General features: G+C 38.6%; 1 protein-coding gene across 1 annotated transcript in view; it reads left to right on the forward strand.

The window, feature by feature from the left end:
• Positions 1 to 12,834, forward strand: part of PAICS (phosphoribosylaminoimidazole carboxylase and phosphoribosylaminoimidazolesuccinocarboxamide synthase) — a 41,789-nt gene that overhangs the window by 4,725 nt on the left and 24,230 nt on the right. Inside the window, exons 2-5 of the mRNA XM_050895560.1 lie at positions 508 to 594; positions 3,957 to 4,394; positions 5,444 to 5,533; positions 10,570 to 10,653. Coding sequence (XP_050751517.1) covers positions 508 to 594; positions 3,957 to 4,394; positions 5,444 to 5,533; positions 10,570 to 10,653 — 699 coding nt within the window. The remainder of the gene's footprint in view (positions 1 to 507; positions 595 to 3,956; positions 4,395 to 5,443; positions 5,534 to 10,569; positions 10,654 to 12,834) is intronic.

Below are 12,834 nucleotides of genomic sequence, written 5' to 3' on the forward strand. Positions count from 1 at the left end.
AATGAATTCCACAGATGTCCAAAACTCTTTGCAGAACATTCTTGTTTTCTTCATACTCTTCTCTAAATATTCTTCTTGGATTTTTTTTTTTTGGTAACATAAATGGATTTGTGGTTATCTGAATCCATGTGCAAAGTCCACTTATATTTGTATGTCTTTTACTTTTCGTTATCTACTTTCAAACTATACTTTTAATGTGCTATCCACCCCAAATATTGAGTCAGAAAAGCATATAAGTTACTAGAATCATCAGTTCCTACAAGAATTTTAAAATACATTTCAAACAGGCTTCATATGCAAGTTATAAAATAATTTAGTTTACCTCCTATAACTCGTGTCCCCTTATGGGACAGGCCAAATTAATTTTAAATTTAATTTAAATACAAATTAAGTGTGGAGATTACAAAGTTAATAATCTTCTCATTGTGTATGGACATTTTCACACAAACTAATTTAAGCTAACATAGTCCATACCTATTTTTCATCTAAAAACTCTTTCCTTCTCAGGTGAAATATCAGTTTCTTTAGAAGATGATGAGGATGCTCCAGGAGATCCACTACTTTTTATGTCCCATGTCAGACCAGTTCAACTAGGTATAGTATGATGGCGCAGAGAGATCCAAAACTAAAAAGCAGCACGGCTGTCAGAGCACTTTCTGATAGCTTGAATACGCCGTCATTCTGTTCCTGATCAACACAGCTTTAAAACAGCCACACTTTTGCACCATCTCCTTTCCAGTTTTAGCATTCAGCAGTCTCATGCATCACTAGATACTCACCACTGTATATGACGTAACTCCTGCATGACCACTGTTCACATTCAAAACACATCCCATGCTATAGCTTAATCATATTAACCACATTAACCACATTAATTTTGTTAAATGCTAGTGGAAAGTATGCAAAATGGTAGTGTGTGATACCCATGTCAACTTGTGGATTTTCTCCAACTCATGTTAATTTCTGCTTAAAGCAGCATGAGTGATGGCCTGTGCCAGGAGAGATAGGCAGAGGTCAGACCTGTCCCACTGAGCAGTCCAGATTTGCAGTGGTCTTCAAAGCAACTGTATCCTCTCTCCAAGCAAGGGGTAGTCAGCAATGCTTTAGTCCAACCAGCCATACAACAACTCATCTGGAAACCATCTTACTATAGTAGTTTTGCTCAGGCAAGTCATTACAGAGCAAAGGCACAAATCTGGCAAGCCAGAAAGAGGGAGAAAATCCTAGGCGTAAGCCCCTTCAAGGGGCTGCTAAAGGGAAGGGAGAAACCTGAACACATTTTAGGCAGAATTAGGCAACCAATGAGCTGATTCCTTGCCTGGATGAACAGCAGCACTGTCCTGAATTTCCTACGTGCTCTTTCCACGTTTTACATACCCTCTATGCCCTAGCATACAGCCCAGTCCAGTTACAACAACTTTCACTACAGAATCTCCAAGGTGCCATATTCAGGGAGAAAACAAGGTCCCAGCTAAACCTACGGCTTTTACGTTACACACTACACCTCTCTTGCCTGGCATAACAAGAAATTAAGGAAGAGACAAGAATCTCACATGGAATTATATGCACATATATATAAACAAAACTTTTCTTGCAGTAAGTATCTGAATCAAATTTTACAGGAATATGTCTGTGTTACTCAGTGCTCTTGCAACACACTGCCAAGCAAATTCATTTGGCCTGCTAAAAAATCTTCAATTCTGAGAAAGCTGCTTTCTACAAAGCCAGAAAAATAAATTCAATTGCATGGGCTCTCAAGTTATGTACTGATACTAAAATGTCTTCCCTAGTGCCTCTCTTAGTCTTTAGATATCAGGCACTATTTCAGACACCACTGAAAGAAAAATGTTGAGTCCTCTGTATCTATATTGCTTAATATTTTGGTTTCATTTCAGCAGATTTCTCATTTTGAGGAAGCTTAGAAAAAAATCAAATATGGCATAAACATATCTTTCAGATAAAAAAAATGTATATCCTGTCTTAACAATTTTTTTTTAAACAAATTAGAGCTAAAATACATTTGAGACATAGGGAAAATTTTCACAGTGACCGTAACAACTTTGTTTCAAAGTGGTGCTTGTGGGTAAGATATTTTGAATCACAGTGTTTTTTAAAGGGAATGAGGAACAAAGCCACTGTTTTCCACTCTGCATATAGCAGAATGAATGAGCAATGCACTGAGTCACTAGAACTCATTTGAACTTATATCCACAACTGAAAGTGAGCTCAGTTGCAAATGAACTTACTAGTGAGAAATACTGGTCTACACAGGAACTAAAGAAACATTATCCCTCCCAGATTGCCCCATATTCTATGGCTTTGACTGGGAAGTGCAGGGAGCACCTTCCACATTCTTCTTCCTCTTTTCTTCCCCTGGGCCTTTTCTCTCTGGTCTCCGTGGCACTCTCTGGTAGTGAAGAATGAACCACTCTGGAAGTACAGATAGTTGAAATACTCCCAGTAACACTGAGCAGAGACTACATCAGGCCTATCTGATGTTGGCAGTTGTCAACCATGGCAATTCCTACGGTTGCATTCACCTGTAAACAAGCATTTTCTTTCACTCCCTCAGGAAGAAACGAAGAAAGCATAATTGATATGTCACCTGATAATTACCCTCCTCGACAACATATCAGTGAGCTGGCTGCTGCAATGAGCTGGCTGCTGCAGAGTCCTGATTAACACAGGACTAACAGGGAAAAAACTGGTATCTTAGTACAGCTTTTTCACAACTAGAATGAATTGCAGAGACTAGCAAAGAATGCCTCTATCTAGGACAAGTTTGTCCCCAGACAGGTTATTATACACAAGTATGCTCCACCGAAGCTGTATGTACAAGCAAAGGTCAGATATTTCTGCCATCACACAAAGCTCAGTGACTATAAAGTATGCAACCCCCGTAACCTGGCTTGCCCTTTTAGGATAAGACACTGACAAAGGCATTTATCACTTCAGTATGATTGCAAAAACCTGTCAGTTACTGTGTACTTTCATGTTTGCTCTCTTTGACGAAGCACTGCAATTGTGTTTTTTTTAGAAAGCTATTTTTGCAAAGATTTAGAAAATGCATGAGAAACCACTTTCCAAACTAATTTGATAATCAAAATGAAGTCTTAAAGCAAATTCATAATTAGAAAAAAGGAAACATTAAAAAAACTGCAAAAGATCATATTTCAGTGTTTTAAGTAATTGCATGGCATCCTTTACCTCCTAATATTAAAGTTGAAGACTGGAGAAAATGAAAAAATTTCTGCAGAGTAAGGTAACTCAAACTTTAATTTTTACTAAAAAAACCCAAATATTTTTGATTGACCTGCACTGAGAAAGGTGGAGGTTCTGTACCATGAGAACTGGTTTCATTATCACACAAATGTTCTTGTGTGACTTAAGGCAAAAGTCTCCATTCCTCAGCTCCCCACAAACGGGGTGCTTTGTTAAGAGTTAAGGATCAGATTCTTCAGATCCTTACCCAGTTTAAATCTCTCCATGTGGGTAAAACCGGAAGTATGGCACGAATGCAGAAAGTTCAGTCTTGATGCTAGCGTCAGTGACTCAGGGCCCAGTTTATTATTGTATCTTCCAAACAGCACTCTCCTCCTCTCTAATGTCTGAGTGACAAAACAGCTCATTGGTTATTCTCAGAGGTGTTAGAAGTAAAAGTTCAGTGTATTAGGGCACCGAAGAAGGAAATGTTCCTCTTAGATTAATTAAATGTACATGTGCTATCTTAATATTGGTTTTCAAGAGAAGGCAAAAATGCCAGAATTAACAAAAACGCTGACAAATTAATAACCGATAGCTTGATTTTAATGTCACAGCTGCTCCATCTTTCTCTGGAGAGACAAGTCATGAGGAAACAGCATACTTCATTCTCATTCTCTCTGTCCTTTCCCCACCCCAACCACCCAATGCAGGTAACCCGTATCTGTGTCTCTCCCCTACCCAACACGATGCAGGTAATCCAACGTCAGCAATAGAGGCTTCCAAAACACCGGCTTTTATTCCAACAGTAGCAAATGAAGGAGGAAAACACTGGACTGTTAATGAAGTCAGAGCTTTGATACGCATATGGTCAGACAAAAATATCCAGCAACAACTGGAGGGGACAGTGAGAAATAAAAGAATATTTGAACAGGTTGCTGCTAGACTTCAAAAGTTTGGAATTGACAGGGACTGGAAGCAGTGCAGGACAAAATATAAAAATCTGAAACATGAATACAAGAGTGTAAAAAGTGCCCAAGACTCAGGGAGTACAAGTAAAAGTATGAAATTTTTTAATGAACTGGATGCTATTCTGGGGCACAGCACCATGGAACAAGCAAGTAAATCAGATAATGATGAAAGTGAGAGGCCTCCAGAATGGACAGAAGCAAAATCAGAAAAGGACTCCACAGGTAAGTACTTCAGCTACCCATATATAATTTAAAATTTTTAGTTTTCCAGCACAAGAGAGACCTTAAAAGAACCCCCCAAAAAGCAACCATCTAGATGAACCAGTTTGCTGGGGGGAAAAAAACACTGAATGGAAATTTACTATTTTGTCTAGTAGTTTTGTCTTACATTATAAGGTAATCTTTCAGATTGAGTGATGGCCCCAAACTTTTTTTAATAGAACTGAGAAACAAAAGGAGGAAAAAAAGATGAAGACATAGGGTAAGATAAAGTGATACAGAGAGACCATTCCAGTCAAAATCATGGCAGAAGAGACTGTTCCCAGCTTAGATAAAAAAATGGATCAGAGAGATGGTCAGACTGTGTTACTGGAAAAATGAAGACATTGAGCAAAAGAAGTCTGTAGTTACAGACATTGGTTAAAAAATTAACATTTAAACTGGCCTTCTCTTATGGTCCCCAATAGCCCAGTTTTACTGGCCTTTGGAGCAAGACTCCCAAACTAGTGGGACAACTATTGTGAAAATAGCAAAAGGAATAGCACCAAGAATGCTGGCAGAGCTTGCCTTTATTTTTGTGTGGTTACTGACGAATAACTTGGTAATGGATGGATTAATGCAGAATTAAGAGTAGACTGATGAACCTACACTACCCAGGAGTTAAAACATTTTTTATTGGTTATGTACAACCAGAAATATGCCTGTTGTTTACAAACAGAATTAAACATAAAACTCTTTATTACACAGTAAGAATGCTACACAGGGGATGATATTACAGTGGCCAAATATATGACTAGAAGTTAGTAAAGTAATGGAGGAAGTCAAGAAAAATATAACACAAAGACAGCCTCTGGCTGAAAACTACGAGAACATTTTGGGGGAAGATTCACTCTTCAGTTGCCGTTTCTAGGCTTTTTGCTAATGCAGCTACTACTGCCTGCTGGCATAAAGAGCATCCTAGGTTGGACGGATCTTTTGATTTGACACAGCACAGCTGTTCTTATGTAGTACACAAATGCGGTGCCCTAATTAACATAGCATTATTCACGCAGAAATGCCTGGAGACACAGGTGAAGAGGACTCTGTTAGTAATATGTCAGAAGACCTACGGGTTGCAGATATAAAGAAAGTTTCTGACTCAGGTAAACTGAAAAGTCTTCTATTTTATATAAATCCCTAAATTTAGTAAATTAATATGGATTTCTAAAATAAGCCCACATTGTAAGTACGATTAGAAAATGCAGAGGCCTAAAAAACTTATAAGCAGGAGATAACATCATAGTGATAACCATATTTTCAATACAGGCATATGTGCACATTTACAGTGCTCTGCTAAATTTGATAAAAACAGTCTAGTAAGTAATGTTTTCAAAGATTCATGACCCAAGATGTAACTAAGAAACTATTGGTTTAAGCAGGTTGAGTGCAATGTATTACTGCATTTACTTTTACTTAAACTATGTCTTCCCAAGGATTAGAACTGTTCAGTCTGTGCATGAACTAATACAGCATTCTCTTTTTCACAACATAATGTGATCTGTATTTAATATCATTGTGTAAATGCTCATGTCGGGATGAAAACTTCATTTAAGAGTGTCACTACCAGCACTGAATATGAAGGTCATATGCTCTTTACAAAGAAACATTATGGTTTACATCTGAAAGTGTAACTTTCAGGGGAAGTGGGAGTTTAACATTCAGCTAGAGACGCATTAAAGTCTCGAAGGCTGACAAACTTGACTCTCCACAACAGAGGACCTCGTGATCTCTTTCAGTAGCATGAGGCAGAATATGGTCTAAATTAGGCATTAAGGAGTAGTCTTACAGAATTTAAAATGGTCTAACGTGAACTTGAAAGTTTTTAATATCAAATTAAAAATCTTCTGACAGATGATGTTACTGTAAATACTACTCCAGAGAATCGGGCAGCCCTGCATATAACGAAAGAAACAGCTATGACAAGTAAGTAAAGACATGGTTGATCATGAGAGGTAATTTGAGGTATACTGGACAGTAGCATTTTTGTTTTACCATTGAAGAGCAATTACATTCATTAATTTAAATTTACTAACAAAGAAATATATAACTGGCCTTTTACCAGATCACCATGGGCACTTCAGGCATTCATTCGAGAAAAATAGGTTGTCATCAAAAGTGCCTATAGGGACCTCATTTTGAGAGAGACAAAATATATAAGAAATCATAAACAGTACTTTGTGGGATCCAGTTAAGACTACTTGTAAAATGCATCAAATTCCATTTCTCCCTATCAACAAGTAAAATTACTACATATACATGAACAGTAGTAAGACACTGTAATAATACATAGATTCAGCAGTGCCACTGAACTGTCATCTGACATAGTTTTCAACTGCCTGCAGCTACGTAATATTTTAACTTTTTAGACTACAATCTTCCAAACGAGTTATTTAAGATAAAGTTAACTGAATACTTGTAGTAAAGTTTTGAGTACTCATTTTTGACACTTTAACATTCCTTTAGGATAAGTGTAGGTGTTAAGACATCTATAGTTACCATTTCCCTTCTCAAATACATGTATTTTAACTGCATATTTTGTTTGTTTCTGGGTAATTGTAATTGCAATCTGATTTTGTGAGGAAAGATTAAAATAGCAAGTGTTTCAGAAGTGTCTCTGGCTCAGCCTATCCACTCTAAAGACTACTATCCAAACTTCTGTGAGGAAAAAAAGGCAAAACCACAGCACTCCATCATGAAGAGATGCAGTTTCAGTTTCCAGAATTCTTTCCCTCATTCCCAAATGAACAATACAGACTCAAATCATTTTATAACAGATGGTAAAACAACTAGACTTTAATGTTATTAATGGTAACATAATTAGGTATATTACGTAAAGCAGAGCAGAGATGCACACTTTTTACATTACAGTATCACGGAGACCCTTTATTCTCTAATCGTGGTACATGCCTTTCCTAGACAGTTTAAATAAATTTAAAGTGAGAAACTGCTAAGTAAAGAGATTGCATGTACCTCTGTATTCATGAATTTACGTGCTGATAAATAGTGAAAAAGGCAATCAGGCGGTGATATATTACATGGGTTCTTTGATATCAGTAGAGGTCTGACAATCGATAGCCTTTAGGATGTGACTTCTTAAAGACTACTCCATATTCAACAGAACTTCCGTAGAAAACTGTTTCCCAACAAGCATGTAATTATAATTTATATATACTCATGTGCCTTTAAAAAAAAATTGTAAAAAAACCCAATTTGACATAAATAAGAATTTAGAAATTGTTAACCTTGTATCAGGGTATCTTCCTAATTAGTACATGGAGTCAATGTACTCTGCAGTCAGAGTTATACATACACTTGTCTAGATATACACTAGCTAGCCTGGGCAGACATCTGCCTTCTGGCAACCGCAGCTGCATAAATGAGCAGAGGTGCACAAGCTGCCTCAGAAGTGCATGTGCTTCTCACGATCTTACATGTGAATCTGAGTTATTAGTCCCAGTAACATTGCCACCACTGCCAATCTTTATAAACAGTCCAATCAGGTTTGCCATACTCTAGTAAGGAAAAAATTAAGACGGTATTAGTCAAAAGACAAATACACCAGTTTCAGGAAAATACCTAGTTCATTGATGTTTCATGGCATTGTTTTTCTCCTCTGCCCACATGTATTTGCTACGCAAAGAGCAGCAAATGCCCACCTGAGAAGGAAAAGACAGAGGCAAATAAATCCTTACACATTCCTCTACAGACTGTAAGAGTTACTGAAATTTCTCTGGCAGTGCTGCCCTGTAGTAGCTTTCTCAACAGACTGGCCAGCAGAGGGTGCAAGAGCATCATAGCAATCACAAACCCATTGAGTTTTTAGCAAAAGCAGCCTAGCAAAGGCTGGGGCCACTGTAAATTTTTCTCTTTTCTGGTAAAAGATATCCACATTAAATCAATCTGGAAATAAACCCTTATTTAGTCATTTTGACTGATGTTTTCTATTTCATGGGATCACTTTTAAGGGCAGTTAATTCCAGAAACCTATTCAGAAGAGCCAATTGCTTCAGTTTGCATGGGCAGTAGTCAGTCAATTCAAACGCCACGTACATGTACGTTCCACATGTGTCAGACTTTGCAGTATGACCACAGACTGCGTATAGGTGTTTGATTAAATCTGAAGTGCCAGGGAACAACAGTGGAGATGAAAACAAGATTCTAAGGAATGCCAGTAGCCTGATGTAGCCTGATATCTACAGCAAGTATTTTGCTTCAAACAAATTACTTTTCTTGTCATTATTTTTTAGGATTTTTGGTGCCCCGCATACTTTACTACATGTCCCTCTCAGAAGAAATTTGGCATAAGTCATGACACTGCCAAGATACATTCCCAATCAAGGGCTTTTTAAAAATCTGTTGTTTAAAGATCTTAAGTCAGTACCTACTCGGGCACTTATGTTGGCTTGAACACTTACTGCTGTGTGCTTGGAATTTTAACATGTACAGATAAAAAGTCAAAAGATAATGTTTTAACACATATGTCCCAGGCTAGTGTAAAGTAGAGCGTTTCAGAGAAGTGCAAAACCAAAAGTTCTTGATTATTCACTGGCTTAGTCCAAGGCATATTTGGGCTGCAGACACAAACTCCTAACTGTGCATCCGAGTTGTCTGTATCCAGTCTCACAGATCTGCATAACAGAGATGGCAGCAACTTTGCAAGCTGTTGGAGAGTAGACATGGGCCACACACTGAAAATTTTCCCTAGCTTTGACATTTCCCATTCCACTTTTATACTATACAAGACACACATGAGGGTGAGGATTAGGAGACAAATTACTAATCTTGCCTTATGAGCCAGAAAACAGGATAAATAGTGATAGTGACAGAGTGCCAAAAGAGAACAGAGCTTGTATCAGTCTGAGTGGGTAAAAGAAAAGACTGCGACAGCATTGCTCTGGTGGCCTTGTAAACAATGCTTCAAACACAAAGTAGAGATTAAGCATATTTGCTGGCAACTGTCTGTAGCTTCACTAAACAATGTGGACGGAGCCACTGTGTTTTATCCATGCCAGAAACTGTCGATGGTTTGTTCTGTTTGGCTCCATCTTGCTCTCCTCCTGCCCTGCCTCCAAAAACTCTGAACGGTGGCTTAGAAAAAAAGCCAGGCTCCCTACCCACATTCTTGGCTCGCTAAGGAAAAAAAAAAAAAGGCACATGATGCTGGTCACATCGTAAAGAACATCTGATGCAAACAAGGCCGTATTGATTTGGGGGGTAATTTTTAATAAAATGGCTCTAGATTATGCTTTATTGCTCAACGTTTAGGGGCAATATTCTTGAATGGACTGAGAACAGGCTGGGAGCCAGAAACTGCTGTCATCGATCCGCGGTGTGGCCTTCACCATTTAATCTCTGTACAGCAGTGTCCTCACCTGGAAACGGGGATCAGAGAGACCACTTGCATCATCGCCTGTCCATCCCTCCCTCCCAGGGCGGAGGGGTGGAGTTCTCCCTTAAACACCAGAGGCCCAATGGCAGAGGAGCGGAGATCTCCTCCCCGTGCAGGGGAGCCCAGCGACACCTCTGTCACCTCTGTCACCCTGCCCGGAGCCGGGGCCCAGCTGTGTGATGTAAACCCCTCGCAAGCTGCAGCAGGGGGGATGCTCTCAGGACAGGCATTTAGTACTTTGTCTTCATCACGCGGGCAGGCGGCCTTGCAGATCAATCATCCAGGCACAGCACCCTGATGCAATGTCAGGACCCTTGCCCCTTTTGGGGCTAATTCAGTGACTCTTGGCATCAGTCGCTTGGGAGTCTTTCAATAATTTCAGTATGTATTGAAGCACCCCTTATGAAAGTCACCGTCTTGCCTGTTCTGCTGCATAGAGGTTCACCAGTTACTACGTATCTTACAAGCACGATCAGTGAACCATTCTACAAATTCTGATCCAGGTTTAAATAACTTAAGAGTTTGCACACTTAATCCATAAACATTATGCAGCTGTTACCTGGTGTTCTGGATTTATTTTAATATATAAGTGCATACACTCTGCTCTTAAGCCCACTATTGCAGAGAAATGGCAGCTTTAATGTATTAAGAGATGACATCTTTAACAATAGTTATCATTAATGGCATTCTGAAGTTGGTAACTCAAGACCTGTTTAGTTAATAATAACTCCGCAAATTTTTTTTTTACAGAAATCCTTGAAGATGAGGAGGACTTTGCCAACTCCCCGGCAGCTCTGGAAGCTACACAAATAAAGAAGGAAACGATTGACATAGGTAGGTCAAGACTGTGTCTTGATGGTTATAACAGCACATTCTACTTTACTGGGAACTGCAGATTTCTAAGGTTCGTGTGTTATTCCCGCACATTATACTCGTTCTACTTCTAGGTTATCATAATATCTGTTTTTTGTTTGATTTCATAGTGCAAAAAGGTATAAACACTTATTTCTCCTTCCCCCAATTAATAACAAGATCTTATTTTCCCAGACAGCATACTCCTTATTATGCTAGATGTGATAAGTCTGCATTTGATTGTGGCACAAATACTGTTCTTTTTCATACACGGTTGCTAGAGAGGATAAACTGGAGAGCTAAATAGCTGTCTCAGAAACACTGAACATTTTATACCTTGTCTGTCTTTTCAAACTACTTAATGACAGTGCATTTAATTTCAGACTATTCACTATCAAACAATTTTCATAAATATTCTGAATTATTTTACAAGTAAAACTGAAATCAGAGCCTCAGCAATATGTAGAAGTCATACATTCAATGACAAGTATTCAGGAGAAGATTTGTTTTATTAAAAATGTTAAAATTTAACAATACAGTAGGGATATTAATCTTCTGGAATAAATGAGCATAGGAACCATGGAAGGTCATGAAAAAAAGGCGTCAGAGGAAATAATCATGACATTGAAATCTATTGACCTGACATCCTGGATCAAAATATACTTCACGGTAGTGCTGTTTGTACCCAGAAGTTAATGGAAAGAATAAAAAATTCCATTATAATGATTCTGTGAACAACAACTCTTTGACCTTTTACACTGAAAGTTTCTACCATAAGAATATTTCTATTGTATGCATCAGTATTTCTGTGATCTAGGCAAGAGCTTCCTTCTTGGCAATTATGTTATCTGGAGTTTGGGTGTTGAGACACGCTATCCAACACAGCTTTTACAACTGTTTGCATAGGCTGATCTTGATTATGAAAGACAACTGCAACAAGTATGACACTGAGGACAACATCCGAGCAATGCCATCACAGCAATGACACACAGAAACACAAGTTACATTGAGGATAAAGTAAAGCTGTGTCCCTGAAAGTTCAGAGACATAGCGAGGTCACACTAATGCAAAGAGAAGAGTTCATACACAATGACAGAGAATAAAATGTCATGCAAATCAACTGACTGCCTTATACACACAAATTCCCTGTTCCTGTCATGCAATATCCAATTGAGGATAGTAATCAAGCAAGTCAGCAGTACGCGAGTGCCATTGCCAAAGGCAGAAAAAGATTAGAGAGCCAGCATGGTTGAGAGAACGAGCACATAAATGAAAGCCATGGGGGTTTTGGTAATAGGTTAAAAAAAAAAAATCCTTTAAGAGCCCAAGAGTAGACCTACTGCTCCATTTTGGCCCAAGGTTGTATTTCCAAATGACATCCCCTACCAAAACAATGAGAACTTATCCTTCTCTTCCTCCCTACCCAAAAAGTAATTCCACACAAAAGTGAACTTTCAGCCTCAGAGAAGTCCAAGCATGAGGAAATGAGCCCAGAGTCAGCAGAGCTGGGTTTTGATGTCCATAGATGATTTCAAGAATTCTGAGGGCTCCTGAATTTTACTTCTGAAGGGAATAGTTTTTATGCTGCAAAAGAGTGCAAAGCTATTATAGCCCCAGCTCTGCAGAGGGAAAAAAACCTGGCATGTAGACATGCAGAAAACTAATATAATGATGTTTCTATCCTGTTAGAGATAGAATTTTGAAGAGAACTCACAATGCTGGTAGAATAAAAAATAGTTCTTCTGTCTTCCCTGTTTTGTCACTTAAGCCACATCGAATAGTTTTGGATAGAGCCATCCCTACATATAGAAAGTGCAATTTAAGCTAAGGCTAAAGATTTCCACAAAAGCATTAATGAATTGTTTGTTTTCCAATTTTTCTTCTGCTTATGTTATCTCCATCACAAAAGCTCTGTATCAGAGACAAGCCTTTCACCCAAAAGTAAACAAACATGGCTGTCTCCTAAAGGAAAGCAAAAGTATGCAACCTTCCCCACAAAACCTAACATCCCTCCCTGCCCTCCCTCCCGGAATCAGGGAAGGCACGCCTCAAAGCCCAGCTTTGAAACCCACCACAGCAGCTTACTAAAATGGACTCTAAACCACTTTTTCTTTTGTTGTAAAAAGGAGTCCTGAATAGAGGAGAACAAGTAGGAATAAGGAG

This window comes from Gymnogyps californianus, chromosome 4 (assembly GCF_018139145.2).
Source record: "Gymnogyps californianus isolate 813 chromosome 4, ASM1813914v2, whole genome shotgun sequence".
Classification (NCBI taxonomy): Eukaryota; Metazoa; Chordata; class Aves; order Accipitriformes; family Cathartidae; genus Gymnogyps; species Gymnogyps californianus.